The 21567-nt window shown below is 33.3% G+C and overlaps 1 protein-coding gene across 2 annotated transcripts in view; it reads right to left on the reverse strand.

The window, feature by feature from the left end:
* Positions 1 to 3614: 3614 nt before the first annotated feature.
* LOC106465426 (phosphorylated adapter RNA export protein-like) overlaps positions 3615 to 21567 on the reverse strand; it is a 38321-nt gene continuing 20368 nt past the window's right edge. For both annotated transcript variants that reach the window (XM_022393321.1, XM_013925652.2), the window contains exons 4-5: positions 16002 to 16185; positions 3615 to 7142 (exon numbers count right to left, since the gene is read on the reverse strand). In XM_022393321.1, coding sequence (XP_022249029.1) covers positions 6940 to 7142; positions 16002 to 16185 — 387 coding nt within the window. In that variant the 3' untranslated portion in view covers positions 3615 to 6939. The remainder of the gene's footprint in view (positions 7143 to 16001; positions 16186 to 21567) is intronic.

Below are 21567 nucleotides of genomic sequence, written 5' to 3' on the forward strand. Positions count from 1 at the left end.
CATGTGAATATGACTGAAAATTTTCATTTTTTCTGAAAAGGTGGTGTCTATTTACTTATGACCACGCTGTGTATATATTTTATGATCCCAGTCTGAAGAAGATTTTAGCATCTCAGATGCTTGAACACTAAATGCATCTCCAAACAAATCTGCAAGTGCACAAGAAGTCTTGGATTTTTTCTTGCAATAGTAGCAAGATAGCTCATCAGGATCAGCATTATCAGGTTGATGTGGGTTCACTGTAAGTCTAGAGTAGGTCCTTTGTACTTGGCAAAGTGGGTTTCTCGAGGCTGGCTGAGCACCAGCTCAGCAGCACACAAATCAGTTGCTGTTGAAATGCAAACATTAAAAAAAAAACTGAGAGCTTAAACTCATGAGATATTTACTAATAACACAGGCTTGCGATGGTTTTATTGTCTTGAAATTTTTAAATGTTCTGCAGTAATTACTGCCGAATCCGAAAATTATATCCATTTTTCTCCATCACGTACACATTTTTTACAAAATGTCATAAAGCAAAACATAATTTTGAGACTAAAAGACGTAGATTTCACAAAAAACATCAAGATGCATGTTCATTTGACATCAATGTTCTTCCCCGTTCACTGTGGGAAATAAAATAATAAATTGATAAAGTAAGTTTTATTTTTCTCCCCGATTTGTAAAAAATCCTTACGTGCTAGAAAAAAATTAATATTATTTTCGTAATCTGAATAGCTGAATTATGGAAAATATGTTATTAAAATCAAAACAACTTTTATGAAGTGTAAATTCGCAGGCCTGTGTAATTTATGTTTTACAATACAAAACTATTTACATATAAGTTCCGAGTAACATATTAGCCTACCTGTTTATGAAACTCCCACGGTCTTGCAGCTTCAGTTGTCACTTTTGCATGGATGTCAGTGCTATAAGGTTCTGAACAGGAAAGGCAAGGTTCTGAAGCAAGGATCAAGGGCTTAAACAATATGCAGTGTTTTTCTCATTCATATAACTCTTCTCTAGGTCTTGTGCTATTGTGTCTTTAATGCCCTTAACAACTTGTGAGTCATCATCATGGGCAATGTGAGGATCTTTTCTTTGGACATAACAGTTGTGGCAATCTTCATTACTTTTTTAGCACATTGACAAGGCCTTCTGTGCAGGCTATGTCTGTTTTGTGTTAATATCTTTTCCACTTTTTATAATTTACTTTGAGAGAAATGTGCCATTGTTAATCACTATAGCAGTGTCTTTGCCTGCAATGTTTCACTTGTTTATAGTTGATTTGAGCAATCTGCAATATTAACATCAATACGGCTTTCCAGCAAAGTCATTGTTTGAAGAACATGAGAAACCAGTTCTCAATCTGCAGATATGTAGTGACTAGTGTTTCCTCTAGGCTGTGCAGCCAAACAATAACCAATCAAATGCCACACACTTAATTATTCCAGTCAAGACATTGACAGCCTTAATGACCCTGGCAGTTGATAGGCCTAAAGCCCAAATAACCAACTGGTAGCATTGCAAAGTGGTCTAATGATTCAAAAGGGTTGATGTTTTATGACCCCCCCCCCAAAAAAAAAAAAAAAACTAGGTGGCACATGGCACACGTTGCCTTGATACTGGTGCGCAAGTAAAAATTCATTCTGCAAAACATGCGAGACCAGTTCCAAATCTGCAGATATGTCATGACTGGCAATTGTCAAATATGATTCTGTCATTTGTGAGGTCCAACTATCACAAGTGAGCACTACCCTCTCTGCTGCAAAAATTTCTTGCATAACCTGTTCATTAATCTGCTAGTGTTATTCAGAAACAGCAAGTTCAGTCATGTAACAATGTTTAGAAAGAGTACGTCTTGGCTCAAAGTATTTATCATTTTTTGAAATCTGTTATTTTTCCAAAAAAATGCATAAACACGTCTTTGCATATGAAATGCACTATGGAGATAATTTTGAACGAGGTGTCTTACTTTCCTTTACATGCCAATCTCCAATTTCTTTCTGTGGTGATAATGATGTGCCATCAATCAGATAGTGTCATTTCAAATGCAAACAAACCTAAAATGAGTCCACACTGTCAATTTGAAAGCAGCTGGTGAAGGTAAAATTTCACCATTTTCTATAACTGGACACCATCGATATCAATATAACCCTAGGGATTTGGGTAGTCAAAGTGTGCATGTCATGACCGTTTCACAAAGCTATATTCAAAATTTAATTAAACAGCTTCATTATCAATTTATATCAATAAGCTTTGCACCAAAACACAGTTTATAATTCAAATCTTAATATTTTAGTTTCAAAAGACAATATTTAAATAAATTATTATTTATCTGTATCATGTGACATTTCTTCACTACAAATTTCTCATTTTTAATTTTCTCACCACCCCTATATAATGACCCGAGTTTAAGATAAATTACGTCCTCATAAGTTACCTATCACCCCCCCCCCCGTCTCTCACAAAATGTTAATAATTCTCTCTGACATTTTTTTTCTAGGATTATTTATAAAAATTGAGAAATAATGTTTTAATTTATGTATTTCTATATAAGGCTAACTCATTTTGATGACGGTAATTGAATTATCTGCCATACAGATACATTGTTGATATAGCCCAGTTCACATTGACCAATTAAGTGAATTATTTTATGGCACTAATAATAGTTTAGTTAAAAAAACAGATAAATCATAATAGTTATAGGAAATTTTTTAAATTGTGAATCTTATTATTTTGTGTTATAAATTGCATATTTGTAAGGAATAAAAAATTATGTTACAAAAAATTAGAGCCAAGTTTTATTGGGACCAACAGAAGAAAACACTAGGTAGTTACAAGGTTGGTAATTTTGACCAAGCCCACATATGAAATTATGAGGAGATAATTCACCTCTTCTCAACTTTCAATAGCTACACAAAAACTGCCTTAGTTACATACAGTATTTGGCAAGTGAAGCTGCTAGGATACTACTGATTAATATTCTACATAAGTGATACTTGAAATTATTGGTACTTGGTGAAACTCCATAATTACAGAATTGAAGAAAAAATAAAAAAATTCTACATTTTTGTCTTTGTTTTTCTCCTCAATTCTTTAATTATTAGTATTGACATAAATGAATGCCTAATCATGATTATGTTAGCAATCACTCTTTACTAAAAAAAAATAAAAAAACATTGATATAGTGTCACTGTATCAAGCATTGTAAAGGCAAGAAAAATATCATGATCAACCATGTGTATTTGCAGAGCCCTAACTTTCAAACCGTCAAGGGCCCCAAGATCCCCTTTACCAATCATAAGCCATTAAAAACTATGTATCTGAAGAAAAATGTGCTTTGTATCATACATTTTAAGATGCAAGTTGACTCTTAGGGGACTACATGTGACCTGTGGGTTGCCCACCACTGATTTACAAGATGTAAGAATCTGATGCTATTTAAGTCAAAAGTTACAAATGTAGATTTTAAAAATATGTGCTAACAGTATTTTCATTCTTGACAGTGTACTGTCATGTCAAACCAACAACATGAAACAGTTATAATGTTTTTATAATATAAAAAGCAGGAAAATATTCAGGTTGATTAAGTGTCCTTTTCAATTTTATGGTTGACTAAATCAACTGAAAAATTCTGTTAAACCAGTTTATTAACATTACCATAAATATTTACAGTTCAAAACATGTGCACAAAATGATTATCTCAGGTAATCTACAGAAAACAATTTTGCACAAGCACTATAAATAAACTTAATTTCAGTCTAAGACACCGCTATTATCTACTTCAAATAATTCAAAAACTGAAATTAAACTGCAAAATAATCAGAGTGAAAAACAAAACATATACAAAAGTGCCAAACTTTGTATTTGAATGTTGTAGGAATTCAGAGAGGAAATCACTTAACAAAAACTAAAATACTAGTGCCAAAAAATCTTCATAGCTCCACTAATTTTTATACGGCTTATTCTTTTTATGTTAAAATATTTATTTTTTCTGCCAAATTTATAATCTACAGAGGTGAAAGCAAGACAGTAAGGTCTGGTATAGCTTACTGGTAAGAATCTTAGTGTCAAAACACCGTATGACCAAATCATTTTGTGAAGATCATTTTATGTTTTGACTTATCATAATGCCTTTTACTGAATATTACACATCATATTACTTTGTTGTAAAATATACTGCACTTCAGGCTCTAGTCTCAAGTCAGTTGGGTTGCATGCACATGATGTAAGTACTGCTTTCGAGTCCATTCCAACCTAGTTAAAAAACTCATCATTATCATGTTTGAGTTTAAATACCCCCACTTTTTTTTTAGAACATCTTGTACACGGGATGCCAAAAACCTTTGGGAGTCACTTATCAGCCAAACTTTATCAGAATGGGATTCTGTAGGTACCATTTTCTATATTCCACCTTCTGAGATAACAATCCTTTTTATTCCTATGTATTTTACACTTGAAAAAAAAAAGAAAAGAAAACTAAAACAAAAGTATTTGTAATGAAAGGTATCACAAAATGGGATTCCAGCCAGTGTTTCTGGGATTTCCCATATTTTATGAACATGTTAATACCTATTCCTCACCTGCTTATGATTCAGTGAACTGAATCAGCACAAACAGAAAAATTTAAATACTCTTAATATTTACTACATAATAATTTAAGATTTAGATTTGCAGCTGTTGTTAGATATGAAAAATAGGGCAGTAAGCTAAAACATCACCTATTAAATGCAGTTATTAATGGTAATATTTTACCTTTTCTATTACATTAAATTTGGACTTCTTCTAAAATGAATCAACCTCCCACTTTTTCTCAACAGTCAAATTCAATGAAATTTGTATATTGAATTTACTAGGTAATTATATTTTATATTTTGAATCTCACAAAATTATAAAGATAAGCATTTATAAACTCACTGCTTATCTATAGACTATTATTATATATATATATATTACACAAAAGTTAATAATAAATACATTTTGAATATTATATGATGGTTAACCATTCACTTTGCATAGTAATAGTAAACCTATACAAAGACCATTGAATATCTTAAGTTTTCAACTATATTTTGCATTATAAACTGTGTCATTGTTATACAAACATATATACTGAAACATGTTTAAACCCTGCATACTATGATTAAAATTTAATCTTACAAGCAAGTTATAAATGTACCTTTATGTAGAGTATCATAACAGATTTCATCCTGTTAACCCTATAAGCATGGGTAGGGTCAAATTGTACTGTTATGACCTTCTACACAATGTCATTGAACAATATATTATGTATTTCATTTCAGAGTTATCAACTATTCATTTTACCATTACTGATTTATCAACAGTTTGTAGTACAGAAGATTAAGTACCAGATACAATACACAGAGATACCGAAAAACTAGTTATGCATTTTGGAGGTTTTAGAGGCTATATGACTGCAATATGCAAACTGTATGATGGACAAAAGTATTTTCATTCTTTACCTGGACATCTTGTACTCCGTCTTCTCAGACTGATATTGTCAGTTCACAGACATATCTTGAGTACAAATACTTTTGTAACACATTTGATTTTTTATGTATATTTTTACTAAAAGCTTGTATGTCATATAGATACACACAGTAAATTCAAAATTGTAATCAACGATCCTTCTCCAATAGAAGGTCATTCCAATGGTCAAACCCATGCACCTTCTGTAAAACAGAGGTTCATATTTTCTATTAATACCCACTTACAATTTTTACATCAAATAGGAAAAGAAATACATTCACAGCAGTGAACCAGTTAAAAATAAATGTCAATTTTTGATCCACTTACAAAGACTTCCTCCCAGAATGCTCAACTTCATGGCCTATTTTCTCAAACTTTAAATCATCATTACCTAAAAAATCTTAAAGTATATATAATTGGGTAGACTAATAGCTGATAAGATGAAATGCTGAATTATCAATACAAAATATTTTCTGGCTAAGACTTCAATGTCTTTGTTAGAAATTTCAATTAATTAATATTGTGTGAAAAGATTTTCTAACTTATAAATCCTTAATACTAGAAACTAAATTTGAGTTTTGGAATTTGATAACATTATTTGGTGTTTTACATGTGTGTAGTTATATTTATGTAAAAAAAGATGCTCATAACTTTATTTACACATTGCATTTCTTTCATTGCTTTAATTCTCAGTAGGTGTACAAGATTTCATAGCTCCTTTTATATTATTATTAGAAACTGCTACATATACAGTTCAAGATTATTTTGTTCAACAAACAATCATTTGAGCTGTGAATATTTAATTAGAACTTAACTGCTACAAAAAACTAACACACAGGTACTGCAACAGCATAGATAATGTCTGATACCAAATTAGGTTTATGCCATAGTGGGGAAAAAAACTAAAAACAAAGATTACTGGTTGAAAAATGTATCCCAGTCTTAGCACATTTTTAATTTTAGGTTATTTTAGTAAAGATCAGTATTAATTTAATTAAAATTTACAACATGAAAGTACCATACTTCTTAACATACAATCTAAAAGTATGAAGCAACTTTTATATTTGTAGCCCTAATAAAGGCAAAACCTAAAATACGTACTCAAGAGTAAATACCAAATTCCTGAAAATGACCTTACTGCTCTGAACAGTTCTCTTTCATGAAGCATGACAAGGATACTAAACACTTCCAAATGCAAAATCATTGAGCTTTGCATAACACAAGACATCTTATTTTCTTCTTTCACCATTTTTTGTTTGAAGTGGCAGTTTTAATACTGTTGTTTAATCAGCTACTTTTCCTTTAGTAATATTAACCTTTAAAATCAAAAGTATATGTTTCAACTTTTAGGATATCCTTCCTTCTACCACGTCATGTTAATTTTCATACTAACAGTCATCATAAACTAAAATATGCTGGTACCACACCAGTACTCTGAATCTCAATTTGGATTTTACACACAATAGCTCAGTCAATGATTTCTCCTTCTTCTAGCTCTTCTTCTTTGATTTCTATGTGTGGTTCTTCTTTCACTGCTGACTGTAAATCACTCTTGATTCCAGTTTTAATTTCTGTGTCAAAACAATCCAAATTTGACCTCTTCACAGCTAGCTCCTCCACACATGGAAGAGGTTTTAACTCTTGTAAGCTATTCTCAATTTCCATTTTTTCTGAAAGAAATAGAGCCAATGTGACAACCTTTAAAAAATTATTTTCTAGTATTTTCAGACCTTCAAACATGACCTAATGATTTTAGTTTTTTTATTAAAATCTGCCAGATGTCCTTGTAGACTTGCATAGTATAATCCATATTTGGCACCAAATTAAAAGTATTAGTAAACCCTAATTATACTTGTCATAAAACATTACTATTAGACCTATTATTAAGAAGATGAATGTATAATAGGCCATCAATATCCATTGTTGACAATGCATTTCACTCAATGCAGAGCTCATCAGGCTGGTTGGGGTAAATCAAACACAGCAGTGGTTGAATCACTATTCATATAACCATGTGAAAGCCTTTTATAAGCTGGCAAAACATTATTATAAAAAATTAATTATATTTGTCATAAGACCACTCCTGTATTTGTTGTATCCCAGCTCACCTAAGGAGCTCTGTATTGAACAAAATGTGTTGATCAGCAATGGATAGGATGGACATAGCGTGGTTGAGATATTATACACTCTTCTACTTCTTTAAAAAAAATATGTCACCAAATAAAGTATTGAAAGTTAAACATTTTATTAAATCCAAAATATATTTCCAATAATACTCATCTTCTCTCACACTACAGCTGTTACTCAACAGCTAGGATTTCCTTCCTTTGCCCATCTAAGCACTGGTTTGAATTTTTCTCACTTTCTCCAGTCTCCCCACTTAATTGCCCCTGGCGATATCTGTCACGTGACACTCTCCACCTATGTCAATGCGTCCTCTATCCTGGTTCTGTATATAAACACCTCGTTCAGATAATATTATCACTTTTTGAGACTGACCCAATCTGCAGTCTCTAACACCAGTTCTTAGTGGGGAGGAAGGTCAGGAGATTGTAAGAAAATGTTAACTTCCAAAACATACTTATCTCCTCTTGCACTACAGCTAGAATTCCATATTGATAAGGTGGAGAGGCCAGTGAGGGCATTATCTATACAAAATGCATCTGCATAGATTGTGGGTATACCAATAGAAGCTTAGCACTCTAGTAGGAGAACCACACTACACCCGGAACAGGTATGTTCTTCACCCAGAACCAAAATTGTGCCATTTGGGTGGAATTTGATGTGATCTGTCATTACTGTAGGTCAGACCTCAATCAGAAAGATCTAGGTCCCACTGCTAAGACTTGGAATTATAGGGCCATGGTTCCTTATTCCCACATTGGTGGCTAAAGCATTTGGACTGCAATATATATATGTTTATTTAAGAGTGGATCCCAACCTGTAGCTATAGAGTGATGCATTCCAAGCCACTGGAGTCACGACGAGAAGGTATGCAACACCAAAGCGGATAAACCTTCTCCTCAAACAGAAGTCCAAAAGGCGACACTCCAAACTTGGAATGACAGAATCCTGTATGCTATACTCAAACTGAGGAAACATTACTCATCCAGTCTGGAATTATGAACACTCATCCTCACTCCCCAACCATGTGGGTAAGGTAAATTCCACTTGCCCCAGAATTATGGGGAGGATGTGGAACAAAATTGTGCTCAACCAAGGACCCAGGATGGGACCACTCTGCATTATGGGGACCATCTGCCACGAACAATGTACTGAACTGATATTAAACAAAAAGAAGGGCCACGTTCAACCAAACTGGATAGCAGAACAAGTATTAGGATTAGACTCCTGCACAGGCTGGTGCCTCTCCTACCAACATCTGTGAAAAAATATCCATGGATATGGGTAGGAGGGCCCCCAACTTTGCCCTCTTCTCGAAGAGTGGAGGAAAGTCACTTGAATACTGGAGGAATAGCCTCTGTCCACCACCCCAGTGACTGGAAACTGGGTATGGTAAGGACTCCCTGGCACCACTAGTAGGAAACGAGGAAGTAATGCACATTGGCAAGTCCCGAGGAACAATGCTCTGGAAACAGTGCAATAGATGAACCAAATTCCCTAAAATTTTTTATAAGTAAACCGACCCTGATTTATTCAATCCAAATATTGGCAGGGACAAGAAGGACCTGATCAGTCATAGAAGTGAGAAATAGTGGTTAGATGAATCAGTGAAAAGGATTTATCCCCTTCCCTGGCTACCAGTGTCTTTAGGAAGAAGAACATGTCTAGAGTATAGGAGGATGTATGTAGAATGATAAAGCATCCTGTGCACAAGCAGTGCAAACAATTCAAACCGGCAACATCTGCAGGCCAGCAGCAACAAAAATTAAACGTTAAAGAAAAGGTGGTACATGGTACATGAAGCTAAGGTCACAAAATAATGTTTAGAAAGAGCATGTAATACCACCATAATATACCAGTTAGGTAATGAAACGGTTGTTTGGAACAAAGGACCCGAAATGACTTCAGAAGGCAGAAGAACACTGGGGACATAAATAATTTGTCTTGAATATCTTATATAAGACAGTTGTGAAAGATGCAAAACCCTTGTCAAGGAGCCAGGCTAAAAAATTAACTAAGGTTGGCACTTCTGGTCAAAGTGGGTTCAATGTCCTCTCAATACTCCATTGCTGACACAAGTGCCATTTCTGTTGATAAAAGTCCATCGTGGGACTATGCAAGGACTGAGACAGATACATGGCATCTTTAGAAGTTAAACCCTGATGCTGTGCAAAGGACCGCATAACCTCCAGGCATTAAGCCTGAGCTTCAGGATAGCTGGATGTATGATGTTGGATCGTAGCTCCCTCAACAGAGATGACCAAAGAGGAAGTGGAAGAGGTGAGCATTATCTGAAGTTACTGTAGAGGTGGAAACCAGGGTTTAGCCACCAATCCGGCTAAAATAGGAATGGTGTGTGTGCATAGGCCTAGCTAGTACTTTGGGTAACATACAAATCGGTGGAAAAGCCTAGAGATGTAATTCCATCTCATACTGACTGAATGCATCTATTGCCAATGCTCAAAAGTGAGGTACCAGAAACCAAAATGCCAGTAGTTGGTTGTTCCAATGAGTGTCCAACATAGTTATTAGTGTTCTGAACTGAGAGCAAATCCAACATAAAACCTTGCAATGCAGCATCCATTCTATCAGGAGAGTCTATTTGGGTTGAGACAATTCACCTGCCACCAAATTAATCACCTCCGGAACATGGCAAGCTAGTAGGGTGATATGATAGGAGTGGTCCCAAGAAAGAAGATCCAAGGTTTGAAAACAAAGAGACCTGGACCAAGTGCCCACTTGACAGGAAATGTAAGATACTCCTCCATGGAATTGTCAAAGTGAAGCCTGATGATTTTCCCCTTAATAAGTCCAGACTGTGAGACATCGCCCTTTGAATAGCAAGAAGTTCTAATTCACTGATATGTAGGGAAGCCTCGTCATCCATCTATAGGCCCTGGAATTCCTGACCATTGAGATATGCACCCCATTCCCTGAAGCAAGGAATCTGTGAAGAGATGGATCTCTGAATGAGGTGGCAGCAGAGAAACACCTATTGTAATATTGTTCTGACCTAATCACCACTCAAGATTGAAGAAGATCCTGAATAAGAAAACTGGGGAATCCAGTAAATTGTTGTTCATGATCCATTAATTGCATAAAGACAGCTGAAGAGATATATAGTGCACTCCTCCCAATGAAATGAAGGATTTGAGTGATGCCTACATCCCCAAAAGAGAAAGGACCATCCATGCAGTGAGAGAAGAAGTGAGTAAGAGTTTGACTGGCTATTCCATAACTTGGAGCCAGATGAGAGTTGGCTGAGCCTGATTGAGATGCATGTTGAAAAAATTTCCCAGACAGACAATATCTTGTGTTGGAGTGAGAATAGATTTCTCAGCTCTGATAATGGAGTTTGCCTTGGTTGCTTCTGAAAGTAGAATCGGGGTGTGATGTTCTGCCAACTGATGAGATGGTGCCAACAGTAACCAGTTGCCCATGGAATGGTGTGTGTGCATAGGCCTAGGGAAAGGAGGTGACTAGAAAAATCTTGTATGATTCAGCAAAACACATATGGTGCCAATGCTAGTACGAAGAGTAGAGCCCTGTACAGCAGCACCTGACTCTTGTGCACAAAACACAGATAGTGGCAGAATGCTGCCACTATGAAAATGTGGAGATAGGAGTTGCCAATATAAAACTTGGACATCCACAATCCTAGTAAAAAAAATGTCAATAGAGAGTGAGGAATGACTCCATTGTGAAACTCGGAGGATCTAGGAATTGTTATAGACAAGTAAGATCGATGACTGGACATCAATCTCCTGTCTTCTTGGGCACAACAAACAGATGGGAATAAAATCCTGGAAGAACTGGCATGACTCACTTCACTGCCCCCTACACCAACAAAACTCTGATAGCCTCAGAACAAAGTTCTGAAATCCAAGTATCCGCAGGAGGCAGAAACACTACAGGTTGGGTGGATAATGGTGGTGAAGATGTGAACTGAATGACTAATCCTGACTCAAGGACCTGTAATGGCCATGGATCCGTGGTCCAAACGTCCAGAAATTCTCGGAGCCGAGCCCCCACAGACCTCAAAAGCATACAATAGTCACTGCCACTGCTGGTGGTGTTCCAACCATGCAGAGGAACCTTACGGATATGGATAGAATCTATTCTATTGAATCAATGTACATGCTAACAATGGCCCCAACTCATCATCAAATTGACACAGTGATACCAAGAGTCTTCCAATAAAAGTTGGAGGGATAATAAATATCTTAGCACCGTATGTAAGGGGAGATGAATCCTAGGAAGTTTTGATCTATTCAGGTTGACTACAGACTGTTCTAGAACCCCACATTTCCAGGAGCAGGTGTATTCTTGAGAGTTTGAATACACATCCACTTAGCAGTGGTAGGCTAAAACACATAGTTCCAAAACAACCGTGGTAGACAAGGCATAGCTGCCCCTTCACGTAACTGAGCATGAACAGCAATATCAGTGGACGGAGGGAGAACTAAATATTTGCTCTCAGACCTTTCAGCCATCAAGGAAGGTGCAGGCTCAAAAGCAACTGAGAAAAGGCTCAAAACATCCCACACACGATGGACCAACTGAAGGAGCCAGAGGAGGCTGATCCCAAAGTGGCCTCCTGAGAAGCCAACAGAATAAACGAATGTGCAGAAAAATGCAAATCTAAGTTCTCTCCAGAATTACCCTCAAATGCAGTCTCAGAGCCACCTGGAGAAACACCACTGGACTGAATATATGTCTCCATCTCACCACGAATAAGGTCACTGACAATCTCAAATGAAAGTGAACCCTCCTGATCATTGAGCAATGCTAGGTATCAGAGGATAGGATAAACCTGATTTGCCTCTGTGCCAGAAACAATAATCTGGGAATTCATGCTGTATATCAGTTTGCCAAACTGAAAAAAAAAAAAAATTTTAACGAAAATCAACTAGGTAACACAAAGAACATTCAAAGTATCTTCAATGGTCATAGTACAGAGAAACCTGTTAGTGAACACTTTGTTGAGAAAGTGATAATATTATCTGAATGAGATTCTTATATACAGTACCAGGATAGAGGACGCATTGACATAGGTGGAGAGTGTCACGTGACAGATATTGCCAAGGATCATTAATTGGGGAATAAAAGACTGGAGAAAGTGAGAAAAATTCATACCAATGCCTAGATGGGCAAAGGAAGGAAATCCAACCCTATCAGTTGAGTAATAGCTGCAGTGTGAGAGGAGTTTTGGAAAACATAATATGCCTCATACTAATGTCTTATGACAAGTATAATTAATATCAATCATTTTTTGACAGCTTAGAAAAGGCATTCAAACCATAACAAACAATTGTTTTTATAAGAAATACCTTTTCCACTGATAAGCATACCTAATATTTTATTAATGACTGATGACACATAGCTTTTAAACAAAAACTAAGACATCTTGCTTAGATCCTTTGAAATAATTTAATTTTTGTTTCTACAGATCATATATTTACAGACAAAAATTAAAATAAGTTTATTACTTTAAATTAAAATGTATCTTTAGCTTTAAAAGGTTGTGTAAACAGTTTATTTTTATATATTTACAAACTGCATTTAAATCTGCAAACTGTTTTTTATAATTCAACTCTCTGAACATAACCACTATCATAAGTGTACTACGTTGTGGCTTCTGCCTTTAACAAAAGTGTATACCTGACACTGTTTTCATCATAATACAAGCACTAAAGTCTATGTCTATGTAAAGCAGCTGAAGTACAGAACACTTAAATATGTGGTAACTATTGATAAAACATAAAAAAATATTAGATCATGTAACTCCTAAATGAAATAAGAAAAATATTAATAAATAAAAGTGCAAAGGTAACTAGTTTAATTTTAAAGCATAAAAACATTCAAATTTTGTAGATAATGAGCTTGCATATAATTATAAAATTCCTAAAGGAGTAATAAGTTTACATTCACAATATACATACACACACGTGCTAAAATTATAATAATGTTAATTAGTTCTATATGTATAAAGAAAAAAGGATAATTAAGTGGAGATATAGCTCTGAGTGAAAGCTAAAGTTCTCTAGACCAAATTGTGAAAATACAATGTTTCACAAAAACTTTAATTTTGAGACATTACTATCCTACATTCATTAAGTGAATATTGCAAAATATATATTTTTCTATAGAAGACTTCAAGAAAATACATCTATGATTATTACTACAAAGCTTATTATTGATAGTTCTACAAAAATAGAGTTACAAGTTCACATGTATAACTGCTGGTTACTGTTAACTAACACGTAGAGGCTGCTTGTAAAACATAAAATTACAAAACTGCTCTCCATCACTGAATTATGAGAAACTTTTGTGGGAGAATGTGCTAGCATACTATGATAAAACTCCTGAAGGGCTGAAAGTTTACCTTTACAACATGCTAGTATATGTGAGCTGTATTGTTTTATTTTATAATTACTTAATGAAATATATATATTACTGAATAATATACTTTCTTCTAGCATATCCTACAGAATGTATTATAGTTGCTTTTAGGGTTCTAATGAACATTTTTGTGCACAATTTATGCAAAATCTTTCATTAACTTCTTAAACCCAAGTGGACGCCACTAGCATCTGGCTGAAAATCCTTATTTACCCTTTGGATAGTGGCAATGTCCGATAACATTTATGTCTCTCTGGCTGAAAACTAATTCAAACCCTTTATAAATACACCAGATATTTCATAAGGTAAGGTGATAATTATTAGAAAATCATGAAAATAATTCTGGCAGAATGTGCAAAAAATTATGGTTTAAAGAGTTAAAAGTAATGACATTCATTAATATCCGAGTTAATAACTGTTAAGTGTTTGCTAAAGGATTATAAAAATTAACAAAGCAGACTGTGGTCATTAAATACTAGTGAGAATGTAGCAAAAAAGGTGTATATTCATACTAATGATGTTTTATATAAAGGAATTTAACCCTTTCCTTACTTAGGACCTTCTTTAGGCAGATGAGATCAAGTGGTGATTAGAAATTAAAGTTTTTTTGGGAACTGCTGTTTGTACGAGACAAAAAAAAGGAATGGCCAAAAAGTATGAGGAACTATTGTTCACTTAAATCGTTCTGAGAAAGTTTTAGAGATGTTCCTTTCACACATTCTTTTGAGGTCACAACTATTAATTCACATAAGTAAACAATGAGAATATTAAAAAAAAGTTCGTGATTACTCAGTCACTTCAGTAAACCTATGCCTGTGGCTTTAAGGTAATTCTTTCCCTAACAATAGGTTCATTCCCTTTGGTGAGAAGACTAATTGGGTAAGACATAAGCAGTTTAACTCAGTGATATAAATTGTTTTTTGGATTTAGACTACTTTAATACAAGCAAATGAACAATTACAGCTGAAAACAAGGTGTTTAATGAACAGTTAAAATAAAACATTGAATATTGTTTGAAAATTTATCAGGATTTATCATGTAATAAAAAAATAAGACAGATAAGTTTAAAAGACTGTTTTTTAGTATTACAGAGGTTGCACAAGGGTTTTAAAAATGTGTGCCACTTACACATAGGTAACCAAAAATTGTCTTCCAGTTAGTGGCAACATACTAGATAATAAAAAATGTGTACACAGGCTGCCCAATTCAAGTGAACTATTAACAGGTCTGGCTAACCTAAGACTGGTCTTGCCAATATGCAGCTGAGAAACAGGCTGTCATGAGATACACAAGAAAAACTGACAGAGAAAGCAGAGAACTTTGACTGGCAGTAACTGTATAATTTAGTGTTAAAACACCTGCTGTCATGTTTAGCTGAAATATAGATGTAAAAAAAGTGTACTGAATACACAATGTGAAAATTTGTACAGACAGGTAATTTTTTTTCTATAATATAAGCACAACTTTGTATTAATGTGAGATTTCTTCATTCTTTCACAGAAATATAGCAAGATTTTTGTATTATAGTTACTGTCCAATTCTTCCTACCTTGTAGTGATAGCTTGGCACTATTTTAAATGTATTATATTTTCTCCTCAAAATAAGATTTTGGTAATTACTGATTCTGTAGTTTTCGTAAAAAAAAAATAATTTCTGTACTACCATCTTTTCACATCACTTTCTTATATTAGGCAAAATATGTAACATAGCATTTTATCCTTTTAAATGAAAAAAAACCAAAAAAACAAAATGGGGAATCTATTTTTCTGTCTTCACTTTTATCTCTAAATACTTTCACTAATATTATAGAAATAATCACAGTAATAACAAATGTGAATACATTCATTTTAAGTTCATCACAAGCTGAACACAAATGAGATATATAAAATTAGAAAAATGCTACTATTTTAATTTAATTTTGCCCAGTTACAAACATACAGCTGCTTGGCTTTGGTAAAATAGCACATTTAACAGAAATCCTATATTACTGATGTCAATCTTACCACGTGCAGTTTTAAGTTTTTCTGCTCTCCTTCTTCTTTGTGCTCTTTTTATTTCCCTTTTTTTTATTTCTTTTTCTCTTCTGTCATCTATGAATATTTCATCTTTTTGCTTCTTGGTAATATCATTGTCATTTTTCAGTAACTGCAAAAACACACCTCCAGGTGTGCGACGTCTCTGTCCATTCTGTTATAAAAACATAAAAAGTATAATATTTTAAAAACTACAATCTCAAAATGGTTAATATATAACACAAAAATTAAAATTTTGAATTCAACTTTATTTACTTTTAAATATTAAATAAAGTTAGAATAAAAAACTGGAACAAAGCAAAATATGTTAATAGTACCATTTTTTTTATTAATCTGAAAACTGAGTGCATCAAGGGTTAGTATTTTTAAATGTGTGCATTTGTTTAGCAAAGTATTGTTTATTTCATATGAAAGGTGATCATTCATACCTTTGTCACAATAATTGCAGTATCTGATTCATTACTTTCATAATATATTTTTTTTCCAAAACAACCTATAGAAGTACAACCAAAAATGTGAACAGAAAAAAATTATGTACAAACAATCTTATTCATACATACAATTTGTAATTTAAAATAACACAATGATGGCAATTATATACTTAACCAAACTCAAAATTTAAAGATCCATTTTTAATTGTACCAAAAACCTTTTAAAATATTTTTTGTAAAACAAATTCTAAAATCCTAAGAAAAATGTATAGGTCAAAATGACTTGACATAAACACTATAAAAAAAAGAAATATATTTTACAACATTACAATTGAAATGTTGATACAATGAGGGCATGCAACCAATAAATTAATGAAATTAAAAAACGAATGATCTAACCACCAGGCCGCACCCTAGCATTCTCATTCTCCACACCCGAGAACAGCAAAAAAGGTAACAGAGAACTTTAAAACATCACTGCAAGGCTTAACTTTCTTAACGTTAAATAAACATTCAAGAAATAATTTCAAAGCTTGAATCGACTTAGGGTTTTTAAAGTTCAGAATAATTAGTGTTTCTTTTTTTCTTTCGTAATCCCTCAATAACATTTCAATCAGAGGAATTAACTTTTCCTGTCATATGCAACTAGTAATGCTGTAGTAGAGTGATCCACTATAGTACATTTCTCTACATATAACTGTTTAATTGTTGGTAGTTGACTTTCAAAATATTCTAACAGATATCCTAAACATTTTGACAGCAAATAAATAAATACAGAAGGCTTACAGTCATATCACAACAATGATGACACCTTAAATTATCAGTAAGTTTGTCATTCAATTTTGTGAACATGCACAAACTTCTCAAACAAAAGATAAACAAAAACATCAGCTGTTTTAATCTCAATTTTACTGATAATTTTTTTGAATTAAACTTCCAAATCTAACAAGTTTCATTTCTTTAGGATACATCTTTAATTATATATGGCTCTAATGGTAAAAGCATCAAATTTGAATGTTTTGTCTGGAAAAAATCAAGCATCTGGATACATAATGAAGTAGGCAGATGAATGTTTATCTATATCTATAGTTTTGAGAGCTTTTTGCCTTGCAATGGATAGCAGAAAACAGGTATTTTGGAAAGAAATACACTTAAAAAAAGCAGAAAATGAAAATACATAGGCCAAATTTGAATTCTGAAACTTGGAGTCTACCACACATGAAATCTGAATATTTAAGAGTCTGCAATATCACTTGTATTCTTTAGTATTTAATTAATTTACAAAATATCTCACTTAAAACATTCAAAAAATAATAATTTCTTAAACAGCATTTTCCAACTTTAAAAACTATTTTTAATGTTCTATTTAAATCTCATTTGAGATACACAAATGCAATGATAACTAACAATGAAGTACAATAGTTTAACGTCACAGTTTTGAATTGCAAAAGCTAACAAAGTAATGTAACCAATAGCCCTATTAACAGGATAGAAATCACATTAGAATGCAGATTTTGTTTCCTCTATGTTTCTCTTAATTAATCCATTATGAATTTCAAATTCAAGACATGTAAAGAATAGCATTCTAAGTTTATTTCTTTTCTGTAAAGCTTCTTGGACATTATTGGGTCCATTACTTCACTGACTTTGACATTTTAAAACCGTAACAGTAAATGTTTTGTACTGCTTAGGAGACAGCATTTTGAACACTATTATCTGTCAGAATGTTTAGCCCAGATGAAGTGTTCTATTACTGAATGTAACAAACAAAAAAATTTAGAATGCTACTTTTTTACATGCTTTTATAATTTGCATTCCATATTAAACTAATTAAGAGTGGTGTAGAAAAAAACTGCAGAACAGTGTGATTTCTAATCATTGTTATTAAGTTTATTAAATACCATTTTTTCAAAAACTAAGCTATTTTATTGAAACACTATTCATTTTTAACCCATTAATTGTGGCTGGTACAACTGTCAATACTATCTGGTAAGTCCATAAAACAGTCTGGGTTTTTCCCAGCTTTGGTGGCACTTGCTGACACAGTAGAAAGATGATGATGTACAGGCCTCTCCATCATCTTGAGAAAGACTGAGACATAGAAGGCAGAAATAATTGACTTACTGAATGGCAACATGTAGTGCAATGTCAGTGGACAACACTCCCATAAAAATTTATGATCAAACACCTCACATAGGAATTTTAAAAGTAAGAATCCATATGTGTACCAGCTCCGGCGAATAGAAGAAAATTTAAAGGCCATACTTGTACCAGCTGCAACTTTTGGATCTATTATAATTAATATAATTCCTTAATTAGTTATACCTTCCTATTAAAATCACTTTTAGCCACAACAACATTTACAATTTACAATGCATTTTCCAGGTACTTTGTCTACTACTGAAGAATCAACAGTAGTCTAAACAAAGCCATGCGCAAAGTTCCTTATCCTACACTTTAAGTCAAACAAAATTAAATCCACATGACTGTTTCTTAAAACTTTATAATTACTCTTTCAGTAAACAAACTTCACAAAAAAAAAACAGAGTAATTGATAGTCTCTTTGGTTTCAAGTATGTATTTATTACTTTTCTGTGCACTTAACTTCAGGACTTGATTAAAGCCTATGCCAACAGCCTATTGGTAACAATGCCACAGAATTCTAGATGTATTTTTAATGAACTCTGCCAGTAAACACAAACATATGTTAAACAATACTGTGCTACATTCATTAGTGAGTCTAGAAATATCACTAAACTAACAAACACACTAAAAGAGACTAACAAATGAAAAAGAGATTATTCATCTCCAGTTAAACTTTTGATATAATGAGTATTTTACTCCTTGAAATACACTGCAATGCCAAAAATGAAAACTCAATGATAAAAATTTGCATATTTTCTGGTTTCAGTGACTTTTTTCATCATCCAGTACCTGATATTTTAGTGCTGTTTTACTGTATGTACCAGCCCCTTGCTCTTCATATTTCTGTATTAATGTCCTAATAAGGATCACTCAAGGAAATTAAAACACTAGTTCAATACAGTAAGTACACTGCTGATGTCGACTGGAAAAAATAGACTAGTAATATATTCAGATCAACAGGAACCTCAAATTACAGGTAATTAGCAAACGGTAATCATTAAATTAATTATTTGGGAATTTTTGTTCCCTCACTAAAACTTGTAATCTCAGAAAAGAAAAGAAAGAACTTGTGAACAACAAGAAGCTTAATCTATTATTTGATTCACTACTACCTTTGTTATAAACTATAGTTTTGCCACATCACAGCTCTTCAGTACTGCTTGGGACAGAAAATCTGACAAATTACTGTGTAAGTTTTTAATAAATTAATACTAAGAATGATTTCCCATGCTTTGTTTAATTACTAACAGAGGTTTTTCTTAATTTCAAACTGGCAAATATACACATATATGTGAATGATATATGTACCACCAAAGAGTAGGTGCACAATTTTTATAGGCAAGATTAGAATAAATTAATCTACGAGACCTTTTTATTAGCTATATTTCTGTGTGCCAGCAACACCAAGCGTGTGGTGCACATATACCCCATTCAATTTTATTACTCATCAGAATCTCTACCAGCCTACCAAATTGAAATTCTTTAAGGCAGGATTACAGTAAATTAACCTATAAGACCTTTGATGTGGTCAAATACATCAATCAGAAGGGTTTGACCTCCTGAGTCCAAAACTATAATTAGATCTCAAATCTGTCATGAGATGATGGAGCTATAAGCTAAAAGTTTGTACTTGTAAAAATAAAAATAAACAAAACACTCAGAGCCGCTCTATGAGCCGCTATGCCATGACTAAATATTTACTTGTTGCAATTGGTAAAGTTTGATATGTTTCCTGCCACAAAATTAAAATCTATATTGGCCTACTTTATACTTTTATAAACCAACTTCTGAACTTTATGGTCAAATGGACCATGATGTAATGACCAGTGATCTGCATTAGCTTCTTGTGCCAAGAACCAAGGATAGGAAACATATCGAACTTTGCCAATTGCAACAAGTAAATATTTAGTCGCAGCATAGCAGCTTATAGAACAGCTAAGTGTTGTTGCTTTTTTTTAGCTCATAACTCCATCACCTATTGACTGATTTGAGATCTAATTACAGTTTTGGACCCAGGAGGTCAAACCCTTTCGATTGATGTATTTAACCACACCCAAGGTCTTATAGGTTAATCTATTCTAATCCTGCTTAAAAGAATTTCAATTTGAGGGTAGGCTGGTAAAGATCCTGATGAATATTAATATTGAATCAGGTATATGTGTGCCCCATGCTTGATATTTGCTGGCACACAGAAATATAGCTAATAAAAAGGAAAAAAAGGTCTCATAGATTAATATATTCTAATCCTGCCTAAAAAAATTTCAAGTGCTGTGGCTATTGATGATTCCCTCTTGTTTTAACTGTAAAGATGTTTGTAGGGCTCCAGAATATTCCAAATCTAAAGTTCATGTCCTAAAATATGAGTTTCAAGCTCTCCTTAAATCAGACCCCTGAAATGACTGGATTAAAGTGTTAAAATAGGATATTTACACAACTAAGCAAATAATCTTGTGTTCAGTTTATAATTCTAAATATATAAAAATTAAAATCTAATATGCATTCTGCACTGCCTTATGTTAAGTTTTTGAAAAAACAACAACAATAATTTTCAATAGAAGAATTTCCTTTTTTTTCTAACAAACTGGGGCACAGCAATTAAAGATAGATATTATAGAAGGCAGGCTTCAATCTAAGAAATAAGACGACCAGTAATAAGTGCAATATGCACTGTTTTTGTTAACCAATAAATACTGATCAAAAGACTGTTTCAAAAGCTAGTTGACCAGAAAAGACAAACTGTCAATCAGTCTGACTTGGCAAGCTTTTAATCAACATTAAAGGTACATCAAAAATCAAAGTATAAGGTTGTCAGGAAATTAATGTCGCTTTTTTTTAGATTAAAAAACCTGAATAACGTATGTATCAAAACAAAACATTTATTAAATGAAATAGTATCCATTCTTATCGATGATGCTTTTCCATCTTACAATCAGGCTTTGAATCAAAAAACATGTCTTTAA

The sequence above is a fragment of the Limulus polyphemus genome, unplaced genomic scaffold (assembly GCF_000517525.1).
Source record: "Limulus polyphemus unplaced genomic scaffold, Limulus_polyphemus-2.1.2 Scaffold1940, whole genome shotgun sequence".
Lineage (NCBI taxonomy): Eukaryota > Metazoa > Arthropoda > Merostomata > Xiphosura > Limulidae > Limulus > Limulus polyphemus.